The 11358-nt window shown below is 49.5% G+C and overlaps 1 protein-coding gene across 1 annotated transcript in view; it reads right to left on the reverse strand.

The window, feature by feature from the left end:
- GRIN2D (glutamate ionotropic receptor NMDA type subunit 2D) overlaps positions 1-11358 on the reverse strand; it is a 45379-nt gene that overhangs the window by 27213 nt on the left and 6808 nt on the right. The window contains exons 3-7 of the mRNA XM_003801527.1: positions 8344-8963; positions 3349-3463; positions 2857-3068; positions 2407-2575; positions 1675-1828 (exon numbers count right to left, since the gene is read on the reverse strand). Of these exons, the coding sequence (XP_003801575.1) occupies positions 1675-1828; positions 2407-2575; positions 2857-3068; positions 3349-3463; positions 8344-8963 (1270 nt within the window). The remainder of the gene's footprint in view (positions 1-1674; positions 1829-2406; positions 2576-2856; positions 3069-3348; positions 3464-8343; positions 8964-11358) is intronic.

The raw sequence follows: 11358 nt of genomic DNA on the forward strand, positions 1-11358 counted from the left end.
GGCGCCTGCAGTCCCAGCTACTTGGGAGGCTGAGGCAGGAGACTCGCTTGAGCCCAGGAGTTGGAGGTTGCTGTGAGCGTGATACCATGGCACTCTACCCAGGGGGATAGCTTGAGGCTCCATCTCAAAAAAAAAGAAGTAAAACCTGAACTTCCTACCATTGCGTCAAAGGTACTGCAAGACCTGCCATGTTCCCCCACTTTCTTCCCTCACTCACCTCCCAATCACACAGGTCTCCAGTTGCTTCACAAGCACTCCACGAATTCCTGCCTTAGCCCTGTATCCTTGCTGTTCCCCCTGCCAGATGCTTTTCCAGCCAGATCTATGCAGGACTGGGTCCCCTTCACACAGAGGTCTCTCATGCTGAGCCACACCTACAACAGCCTTATTCTTCCCCACCTCTTCACCCTGGCTTAGTTTCTCAGGGTATTTATTTATTTTTGAGAAAGAGTCTCACTTTGTTACCCTTGGGAGAGTGCTGTGGTGTCATAGTTCACAGCAATATCAAACTCTTGGGCTCAAGAAATTCTCTTGCCTCAGCCTCCCAAGTAGCTGGAACTATAGGTGTCCACCACAATGCCTGGCTATTTCTTTCCTTCTTCTTTTTTTTTTTTGAGACGGAGTCTCTCTCTTGCTCCAGCTGATCTTGAACTCCTGAGCTCAAGCAATCTGCCCACTTTGGCCTCCCAGAGTGTTGGGATTACAGGCCTGAGCCACCATGCTTGGACTTCTCAGGGTATTGATCACTATTTGAAGTGATCTTGTCTACACATCCTTTTATGGGTTTATTTTCTGTTCCCTCCACAAGGCTGAAAACACCTATATGGCAAGAATTTGTGTCTGCCTCATTCACCACTGTGTTCTCAGTATGGAGCCCAGTGCCTGGCACCTAGTAGGTGCTCAGTAAACACCAGTGTATGACTTGCATGCTTAACAATGTGTCTGTACCGTGCTCATCTATTCTCTTCATTTCATGCCTAGAAACAGACACTTGGTTTTCGTGGGGCCTGAAGCTTACACAATCTTGAGGACTCTCTTAAAGAGAAAAGAATAGGGCTGGGTGCAGAAGCTCATGCCTGTAATGCTAGCACTTGCAAGGCCAAGTCAGGTGGATTGCCTGAGTTCACAGGTTTGAGACCAACATGAACCAGAGTGAGACCCCCATCTCTAAAAATAGCTGGGTGTTGTGGCGGGGGTGCGGGCTGTACATGCTTCAAAGAGTGTGGAGGCCTCCTACTCTGGAGGCTGAGGCAAAGAATCGCTTAAGCCCAGGAGTTTGAGGTTGCTGTGAGCTGTGACGCCATGGCCCTTTACCAAGGGAGACAAAGTGAGACTCTGTTTCAAAAAACAAAAACAAAAACAAAAGAATAGGACATTATGAATACAAAAGGAGGAGCAAGGCCTTTTAAGGAATGGGGCAAGAGTAAGCTCCTGAGCTCAAACTTCTTTAGCTTCATGGTAAAATTCCTTCTGGTAGGGGAAAATATTTCTTCCATCTTGCAAATAAGGAAACCGAGGCCCAGAAATGATGTCACTTTTGACCAGAGTAAAACAGCTAGTAGAGACAATACCCAGATTTGAATTCAGGTGTTCTGACCCCAGGGTCTGGATCACTGGGGACACCTTCTCCAGCTTTCCCTAGGTCTGGCTCCCTGTCATAGGACTCCAGCTCACCCAGGAAAGCCGAGGGGGACACAGTGCCATTGCTGCGTGCCACCATGACGCTGATGCCCGTTTCCACAAAGGGGACAGAGAAATCCACGATCTCGGACCTCTCCTCGTTGATAGTGAGAGAGCCAATGGCCATGTCTGCGCGCTGGTAGAACACCTGGCGGTGAGGGGGAACAAGGAGCCGGTGAGGGAACTTGGATCAGGCAGGCAAAGACCTGATGGCTGGAGGAAACCAGGGACACAGTGAAAGAGAGGGCTATCTATGGCCATGCCACCCTAGACATGCCTGATTTTGTCTGATTGCAGAAGGTAAGCAGGGTTGGACTTGGTTAGTATTTGGATGGGAAAGGGCTAAAGGACACATCGAGGTGGATGAGGAGAGATACTCAATGAGGCAGGGAAAGGTGGAGGGGAGAGATGGGAGCAAGATTGGGAAGAGGTAACCCTTCCTCTGACCCCACCCTGCAGCTCTTATCAGTTTTCCTAAGGGGAGCACGACCCTCCTGCCCCTACCTCCACCCCCATCACCTGGGACGGCCTCCTCTTTCCTAAAGTCCCTCCTCCTCATGATCCCTGCCATAGCTTTCGGGCTGCTCTCGGGAGTGTCTTTGTGGCCCCTCCCCTTTGGAGTCGGTACTCCCTCCTTCTGGCCACGCCTTCAGCCCCAAAGTACCAGCTTCTTGGCGACGCGCCCCAATATCCCAACCCGAGATCTGCCTCCCCATCTCGCCTCACCTCTCCAATCATGCCGTTCCAGACGCCGTCGATCTTTTTCCCGTGCTTGCCGTTGGTGACCAGGTAGAGATCGTAGCTGAAGCCAATAGTGTGCGCCAGCCGCTTCAGAATGTCGATACAGAAGCCCTTGCAGCACCGCTTCTCCGGGCGGGGAGCGTCTGGGGGAGGGCTGCGGGAACGACCAGGCTTGGGGAGTTTGGAGAACCTCTGGCCCTTAAACTCTCCCGTGATTCGAGGGTGTGGAGAAAGGGACAGGTAGCAGCTAAAACTAGGGTTAGCGTTTTCTGGGGAAACCGAAGCTCAAAGGAGCTATGCGATTTGACTTAGGTTGCCAAGTTGGAAGGCTTCGCGGACTCTGGGTCCCAAGGGAAAGAGGGATGGGTGAAAGGACTACTGGGCTTCAAGGGACGAGGATTTTGAAGCTGGAACTCCTGGATCTTGGGCTGTCACCTGTGGGTCCGGTTGAGCTGGCTCCGGCAGGGGACGGAGTCTCGGATGCAAGTGCCGCTGATGGGGTCTGCCGGCTCCACAATGACAAAGGGCCTCTCCTCGAGTGTGGCCACTGTGAGGTGCTGCGTGTCATCTACTGGCTGTAGGAAGCGACCATAGCGGGACCATAGCGGGTACTTGAGGCGGAGAGTCTGCTGCTCCCAGCTGCCCACCTTGGCCAAAGAGAAGGAGAGTCAGGCTTCTTTGGGGGAAGCCTCCACGTGTGTGTCCTGGCCTTCATGTTCCTCCTTCCTGAGACCTAAGAGTATAGGCACCATCTCCCCCAGGACTAGGAGCCCCTCCTTTCTTCAGACCTGTCTCCCCAGGACCCAGGACCCAGAGCCCAGGCTCCCAGTCCCCTTTCCCTCAAAAATCCAGACGTCAGGTCGGGCCTCTGCCAGGTCCCAGGAGTCCATTTCCTCTCCCATGGCTGAAGTCTGGGCTGCCACTCACCACCTCCCATGTCCTGTCTCTGGTAAGGGAGATGACCACCAGGGAGGGATTCACCAGGAAGCCATCCTCATTGAAGGAGTAATCCCGGTTATCCCAGGTAATGTTCATGAAGTACCTGCCCAGGAGGAAAGGAGTGGACATGTGGGACATGTCATATGGACCTTGGCAACTGAAGGCATAGAAAGTCCCCTTTCTATGACCAGTGCCAGCCCCTAACTGGAATCTCTTCTTCACATCCAAGATCTCAAACACATGAATATGCCTTTCCCCCTAATCAGTCCCTTCTCTTGGCTAGCCAGTGTCCCCAGGATAAGGTCCCAGACTCTCAGCTAGATATTGAAGCCCTGGAGTCTCTTTGTGTTCTGGCCCCATCTGCCTCTGAAGACCCATCTCTGATCACTTCCCACCCTCAAATTCTTCTCCAAAACCTTTTTGTTTGGAGACAAAATTTCACTCCATCACCTTGGGTAAAGTACTGCGGTGTCAGCCTAGCTCACAGCAACCTCAGACTTTTGGGCTCAAGTTATCCTCTTGGGGCTGGGCACAGGGGCTTACACCTGTAATCCTACCACTCTGGGAGGCCAAGGTGGGTGGATTGCCTGAGCTCACAGGTTCAAAACCAGCCTGAGCAAGAGTGAGCCCCCATCTCTAAAAAATAGCTGGGCATGTGGTGGGCACCTGTAGTTCCAGCTACTTGGGAGGCTGAAGCAAGAGAATCACTTGAACCCAAGAATTTGAGGTTGCTGTGAGCTATGATGCCACAGCTCTCTACTGAGGGTGACAAAGTGAGACTCCATCTCCAAAAAAATAAGTTATCCTCTTGACTCAGCCTCCTGAGTAGTTTGGACTATAGATACCTAACACAATGTCCGGCTAGTTTTTCTATTTTTAGTAGAGACAGAGTCTCTCTCTTGCTTAGGCCAGTCTCCTGAGCTCAGGCAATCTGCCTGACTCGGCCTCCCAGAGTGCTAGGATTATAGGTGTGAGCCAATCTGGCCCCCTAACCCTTTCTTTGCTCCATCTACATTGACTGCAAGGTGTCTCTCAAACATGTCAAGTGAATTCCTGTCTCTAGGCTTTTGCAGGTGCTAATTTTGTTTGCCTGGAAAGCCCTTATATTACCCTTTCTCCTCCTGACCAACTCTTAGGTGTCTCAGAGACTTGGCTCAAATGTCCTTTCTTCTGGGAAGAAGCACCAGGGGTCTCTGGACTCCCAAATATCTTCTCTTTGCAACATAATCTGTACTCTGACTGCCTGTCACATAGTCTGCCCAGTCACTCTCAGCTGCCTTCCTCACCCTCCACTGATGGCCATCCCGCCCATTAGTCCCCAAGCCCCGTCCTTCCTGCCCGTGACTCTCTCTACCCCATCTTCTCCCACACTCCCGCACTCCTGTACCTCATGCTAGCCTCTGATCTCTCTTCTCCTGTCTGTATCCTAATGGGCTCTAGAGGGGTCTTTCTACACTCAAAACTGACTCCACCCCTCCCCTGCTCAGAGCCCACCCCTGGCTAGCCAATGCCCTGGAACAAAGTCCAAACCTTTTAACCTGGCATTGAAGGCAAAGGGCCAGTGCCACTCACCTCCCCAGCCTCACTGTCTCCAATCCCTAATTCAGCTGCCTTCATCTGCTCTGCACTATTGTGATCCAACCAATTTACCCATGTTTTTTCTCACCCTCTGGGCCTTTGCACATGCTATTCCCACTATCTGGGAAACTACTTCTGGTGACTTCTCTACCATTCTGGAATCAAGTCCAAAACTCTCCTCCTGGCCTAATGACCTCACATGATCTGGACCCCCATGTCTGTTTATCCCCTACTCGTACCTTTATCCTCCTTGGCATTGTGATGGTTTTGGGAGGTGGGACCTTTAAGAGGTGTTTCAGTCATGAGGACTCCAGCACCCTCATGAATGGACTAAAGCTATTATTGTGGAAGAGGGCTTGCCTTCCTCTTCCCCTCTTTTTTTTCTGCCCTTCTGCCATGTAATGATGCAGCAAGAAGGCCCTCACCAGATGCTGACATTTTGACATTGGACTTCCCAGCCTCCAGAACCTTGAGTCAATACATTTCCATTCCTTATAAACTACCCAGTCGGTGGTACTCAGTTATAGCAGCACAAAACAGACTGCAAGAAGATAGTTCCAACCCCAGGGCCTTTGTACCTGCTGTTCCATTTTCCTTTACCCAGATCTTCCAATGCTTGACTCCTCCTCTATATCCATTTGTTAACTTCCAAATTTTATCTACTCAGAAAGGCCTTTCCTAACCACCTAGCCTGGCCCCCTAAGCATTTCTTATCATATGCCCTCTGTTTGATTTTCATATTGGAAATTATTTTCATTCTTTTCTTGGTTGTTCATTGCCTTTCTTCCCTATTAAGTTTGCTGAAAGCAGGAACCTTTCAATGCTAAAGCACTGACTTTCAGAAAAAGGGCTTTTCAATGAATAAATTAATGAATAAGTACTTAATCCTTCAGGTCTCAGCTTAGATATCTCCTCCACCTAGAAAACTTCCAGGCTCAACAGGCTGACTTGTGCTTTGAGTGGCCTGGTTTGGAAGGCTGACTGAGGCTAGTGCACTTTCTCTCGTGGGATGACAGTTTGCTATGAGATCTGGAGGCATGGGTGGTGGCCAGGAAGGGTTGAAATTATGAGGGATCACAAGTCCCAGGTAAAGAACTGAAGAGCCTCTGGGAGATGACAGAGAGAAAGACAGAGACATAGACAAGGAAGAAAGTAAGAGAGAATGAGAAAGAGATGAAAGAGTAGCTGCCTCAAGTCCTGACTTCTGGGTTTCTATGTGTGTTTATTTTTGCGATAAACCTCCTTTTCCCAAAGGAAACTTGAATGAGACCCTGCTTCTTGAAACCAAAAATGTCCCAGCTTAGTTGTGACAGGCGCCTGTAGTCCCAGCTACTCAGGAGGCTAAGGCCAGAGAATCGCTTGAGCCCAAGAGTTTGAGGTTGCTGTGAGCTATGACATCATAGCACTCTACCGAGGACAACAAAGTGAAACTCAGCCTCAAAAGGAAAAAAACCACAAAAAATCAAAACCAAAAAAAGTCCTGGCTTAAACAGTACTCCCTGGTGCCCCACAATGTCCATGCTGCCTCCATTACTGTAAGCATCATGCTGTGTTGCCATTGTCCCCATCCCTGTCTGCCGGCCCTATAGGACCTTGCCTTCTTTTAAGAATAAGTCCATGGTCTTATTCATCTCTATGTTCCCAGCACCCAGCATGAGCCCTAGTTCCTAGCAGGCGCTCAGTAAGTATTTATGAACAGGAACATTTTTCTCACCCTCTTCTGCTGGGATCCGGATTCCCAACTCAGCAGCTCTCAGTTTTCCTCCCTGAGGTCTTCTTCCCCACCCATCACTTCTTCCCAAACTCACTTCATCTTCGTTCTTTCACCAAACTCATCAGTTTCCCCACTCCCAAATCTTCCTATGGTGGTGACACTGTTTTCCACCAAACTCTGTTTTTCTCTTCTAAAATAATAGCACATAATCTGGGTTTGGGACTGACACACTAGGGCTGACATTTCCCAGCCTTCATTGCAGCTAGGCCATGCCATGAACAGGAGTTACATTCAAAATATCTAGCAATCAGTACAACACAGGCACTAATCAGAGCGAGCACCTAAACAATCAGCGTGGACACCGTCAACCACTGGTAAATCAGCACTATCCTGTCACACTCAACAATAGAGTGTGAGATATATCCCTTCTGCCTCACATACTCAAAAGAAAATTGCTTTCCACTTCCTCCCTTTCCCTGTTATCATGAGCTTACAATTCAGACACAACCATGACCCAGCTTCCATTGTGCACAGATGTGAGAGCAAAGGGCAGGAGGATCCTGGGTCCCTGAATGATCACATGGAGCAGCAATCTCCTGATGAGTGGACTGCTTATCTCTAGGTTGTTTTTTTGTTTTTGTTTTTTAGTTTTTTGGGGTTTTTTTGAGACAGAGTCTCACTCTCACTCTAGGTAGAGTGCTGTGGGGTCATAGCTTATAGCAACCTCAAACTCTTGGACTCAAGCTATCCTCTTGCCTCAGCCTCCTGAGTAGCTGGGATTACACCCACCATGACATCTGGCTGCTTTTTTCTACTTTTTGGTAAAGATGGGGTCTCACTCTTGCTCAGGCTGATCTTGAACTCCCGACCTCAGACAATCCACTTGCATTGGCCTCCCAGAGTTCGAGGATTACAGGCATGAGCCACTGCCCCTAGCCTTTGTTTCTAGCTTGTTATGTGAGAGAACAACAAACTTTTCCCCATTTAGGCTACCAGATTGTTGGGTCTTTCTTGCTTCTAAAATTTAGCTCATATTTGAATTAGGTATTTCAGAGAATCTAAGATGCTATCAATTATGAGACTGGCTACTTTTATGTACCACAAAGAAAAAAAAGGTTCTGCCAATTAAACCATAAAAAGCCATTAATTAAAAGAAACATCTTCATTTCAAAGACATTAAAATAATGCATCTTGGAGTCATGGAATAGAGTAATACACTCAGTGTGCCTTAGGTGCTTTCCTCAAATTACCTGATTTAAACCCCAGAAAAGGGCAGTGCCTGTGGCTCTGTGAGTAGGGCTCTGGCCCCTTATATTGAGGATGGCGGGTTCAAAACCAGCCCCGGCCAAACTGCAATTAAAAAAAAAAAAAAGCTGGGCATTGTGGTGGGTGCCTGTAGTCCCAGCTACTCGGGAGGCTGAGGCAAGTGAATCACCTAAGCCCAAGAGCTGGAGGTTGCTGTAAGCTGTGATGCCACAGCACTCTACCGAGGGCGACAAAGTGAGACTCTGTCTCAAACAAACAAACAAACAAACACCCAGAAAAGAGACCTAATTGCACTCAATTTAGAGAAAAGAAAATTGAGACTCAAAGAGGGGATGCAACCTATTTGAGGCCACTCAGCCAGTGAGTACTCCAGTTAGTCAGGCTCTGGAAACCCTCCACCCTCTTCCCATCCCAGCCCCACTCACCTATGCAGACTTTCCCCACGATGGGTGCGGTTCTGGGCACGACAGTCATGGCCAAGCTCAGGAAGGAAACCATAGTCACGCAGCAGGGCCTGAGCACCTCTGGCCACTACAGCCACACCAGCTGCCACACGCCGAGCCAAGTCATCCCTCCAGCCAGCTGAGCGCACTGCAAACAGCCCTGCTGGCAGGGGAGCGCCTCCTGGCAGAAGGAGGGGCTCACCAGGGACCCCAGAGCCCCCACCTCCAGCCAGCTGGGGCCCCACCATAAACCAGACGTAGCCAGACCCGGTGAGGCCAGCCTCCTCTGCTGCCCGGAACACAGGCTCAGCCTCCTCTCGGGCACAGAAGAGCAGGCGGATCTGTGCACTAACACTGCGGAGCTGGGCACTCAGCACGGCCTCTCCAGCCCCAGGGTCCAGCGTCAGGGCTCCACGGTGCTCCCAGCCCACCATGCTGCCATCAGTCAGCACCTCTATGTAGGACAGGAAGGCGCGATGGCCAGGAGCTCGCGTGGTCACTGCTACAAAGGACGTCCAGTCGTACTCTTCCAGCACCTCAAAGATGACCTGAAGCTGTTGCTCTGTGGAGGAGCCCAGCTGCAGGAAGGTGGAACCCTTCTCCTAGGGGGAGGGAGGAGGATGTCAGGCCTTCTGATGTGGGAGTCTCATCTTCTAGTGCTGACCAGCTACCTGTTCACTAGCCTGGGGCACAAGGCTAGATCTGGGGATAGTTTAGCTACCTGAGTGAGTTTCCTAGCCTCACTCATCGAAACTCTTCCCCACACCTGTAATCCTAGCACTCTAGGAGGCCAAGATGGTTGGATCACCTGAGCTCAGGAGTTCAAGACCAATCTGCACAAGAGTGAGGCTCTGTCTCTACTAAAAATAGAAAAATTAGCTGGGGTGCAGTCACTCATGCCTGTAATCCTAGTACCCTGGGAGGCTGATGCAGATGGATTGCCTAAGCTCACATGTTTGAGGCCAGCCTGAGCCAGAGCAAGATCTCATCTCTAAAAATAGCCAGGCATTGTGGCGGGTGCCTGTGGTCCTAGCTACTTGGGAGGCAAGTGAATCCCTTGAGCCCAAGAGTTTGAGGTTGCTGTGAGCTGTGGTGCCATAGCACTCTACTGAGGGTGACAAAGTGAGATTCTGTCTCAAAACAAACAAACAAAAAAAACTAACCAGGCATGTGGAGGATGCTTGGAGCCCCAGCTACTCAGGAGTCTGAGGCAGGAGGACTGCTTGAGTCCAAGAGTTTGAGGTTGCTGTGAGCTATGATGCCATAGCATTCTACTGAGGGTGACAGAGTGAGACTATGTCTCAAAAAAACCCAAAAAACAACAAAAATAAACTTCTTCCCCACAAACCTCCTTACTCTCTTCCCTGCCTGAGGGCAGATATAGAGGTCCCTGAAGAGAATTCTGAATTCCTAGGGAATTACAGAGCCACAGAGAGAAGGGGCCCAAGTCATCACATCGATTAGTCCCTCAGATGGATAAGAGCTACCTTGAATTAGGAACACCTGTTTGGATTTTATTTATTTTTTACTTTTTTAGAGATAAGTATTCACTCTGTTGAAATGGTGCAATGGTGCAGTCAGAGCTCACTGTAGCCTCAAACTCCAGGGCTCAAGCGATTCTTCCTGCCTCAGCTTCCTCAGTAGGTGGGACTACAGGCACACACCATTGCACCTGGCTAATTTTTTAATTTTTTTGTAGAAGTGGGGTCTTGTTATGTTGTCCATGCTGGTCTTAAATTCCTGGGTTCAAGCAATCCTCCCACTTTGGTCCCCCAAAGTGCTGGGATTGCAGGCTTAAGCCACAGTGCCCAGCCGTGTTTGGATTTTATATGATTGAGAAACAACCTTCCGGGCGGTGCCTTTGGCTCAAAACCAGGCCACATATGCTGGAGGTGGCAGGTTCAAACCCAGCCCTGGCCAAGTATAAAAAAGAGAGAGAGAGAGAGAGAGAGAGAGAGAGAAACAACCTTCCATCGGGTAGAGCCACTGAGATTTGAAGGTTTACCTGTTACAGCAGCTAACATCACTATTGTTAATACCCTCAGCATGCAGTGAGGGAACTACAGTCCCTAGAATCCACGGAGGGGAACCAGTTCTCTATATAGTGGGGGAGACTACATCGCTCAGCATGCAATGAGGATGCTGTAGTTCAGGGGTCCTCAAACTTTTTAAACAGGGGGGCAGTTCACTGTCCCTCACATCGTTGGAGGGCCAGACTGTGGGCCCTGGGACGAGTTGGCTGCTAAGCAGGACAGGCAGCGGTGGCAAAAACACACGGCAGGTAGGATAAATGTCCTAGGAGGGCTGCATGTGGCCTGAGGGCTGTAGTTTGAGGACGCCTGCTTACTCACTAAACTGGAAGGTACATCTTTGCCAAGTGAACTTTCCCTTCTTTGGTTTCCCCCCTATCTCCCACTTCCTTCCTTTTCTGTTCTTCTTGGCTGGAACCTCTCCCTCAGCCAAAATTCTAAATGTAGTTGTGCCTCAATGTTCTCTTTTCTTTTCTGTCCTCTTTTCCTGGGGATCCCATCGAGCCCTGTGGTTTTAAGTACTGTTTGTTTCCTGTACTATCCAATACTTATGGCAGCCACGAGTCATACATAGCTATTCCAATTTCAATTAATTAAAATTTGAAATATAGTTCATTGGTTGCACTGCCCACATGTGAAACAATGACATGAAGTTTGTGGCTATCATATTGGATAGAACAGATGCAGACCATCTTCATCGTTGCAGAAAGTTCTGTTGGATATCTCTGGGCATGCTTATAGCACCTCTCCTCAGTCACAACCTCTCCTATGAGCTTGGGACAAACCTAGCCCCTTTTCTATTTTTTTATGAGACAGAGTTGTTCCATGTCACCCTCGGTAGAGTGCTGTGGCATCACAGCTCATAGCAACCTCAAAGTCTTGGATTTAAACGATTTTCTTGCCTCAGTCTCCCAAGTAGCAGGGACTACAGGTGCCCACCACAATAGTGCCTGGCTTTTTTTTTTTT

The sequence above is a fragment of the Otolemur garnettii genome, unplaced genomic scaffold (assembly GCF_000181295.1).
Source record: "Otolemur garnettii isolate 467f Iridium unplaced genomic scaffold, OtoGar3 scaffold00211, whole genome shotgun sequence".
NCBI classification, from domain to species: domain Eukaryota; kingdom Metazoa; phylum Chordata; class Mammalia; order Primates; family Galagidae; genus Otolemur; species Otolemur garnettii.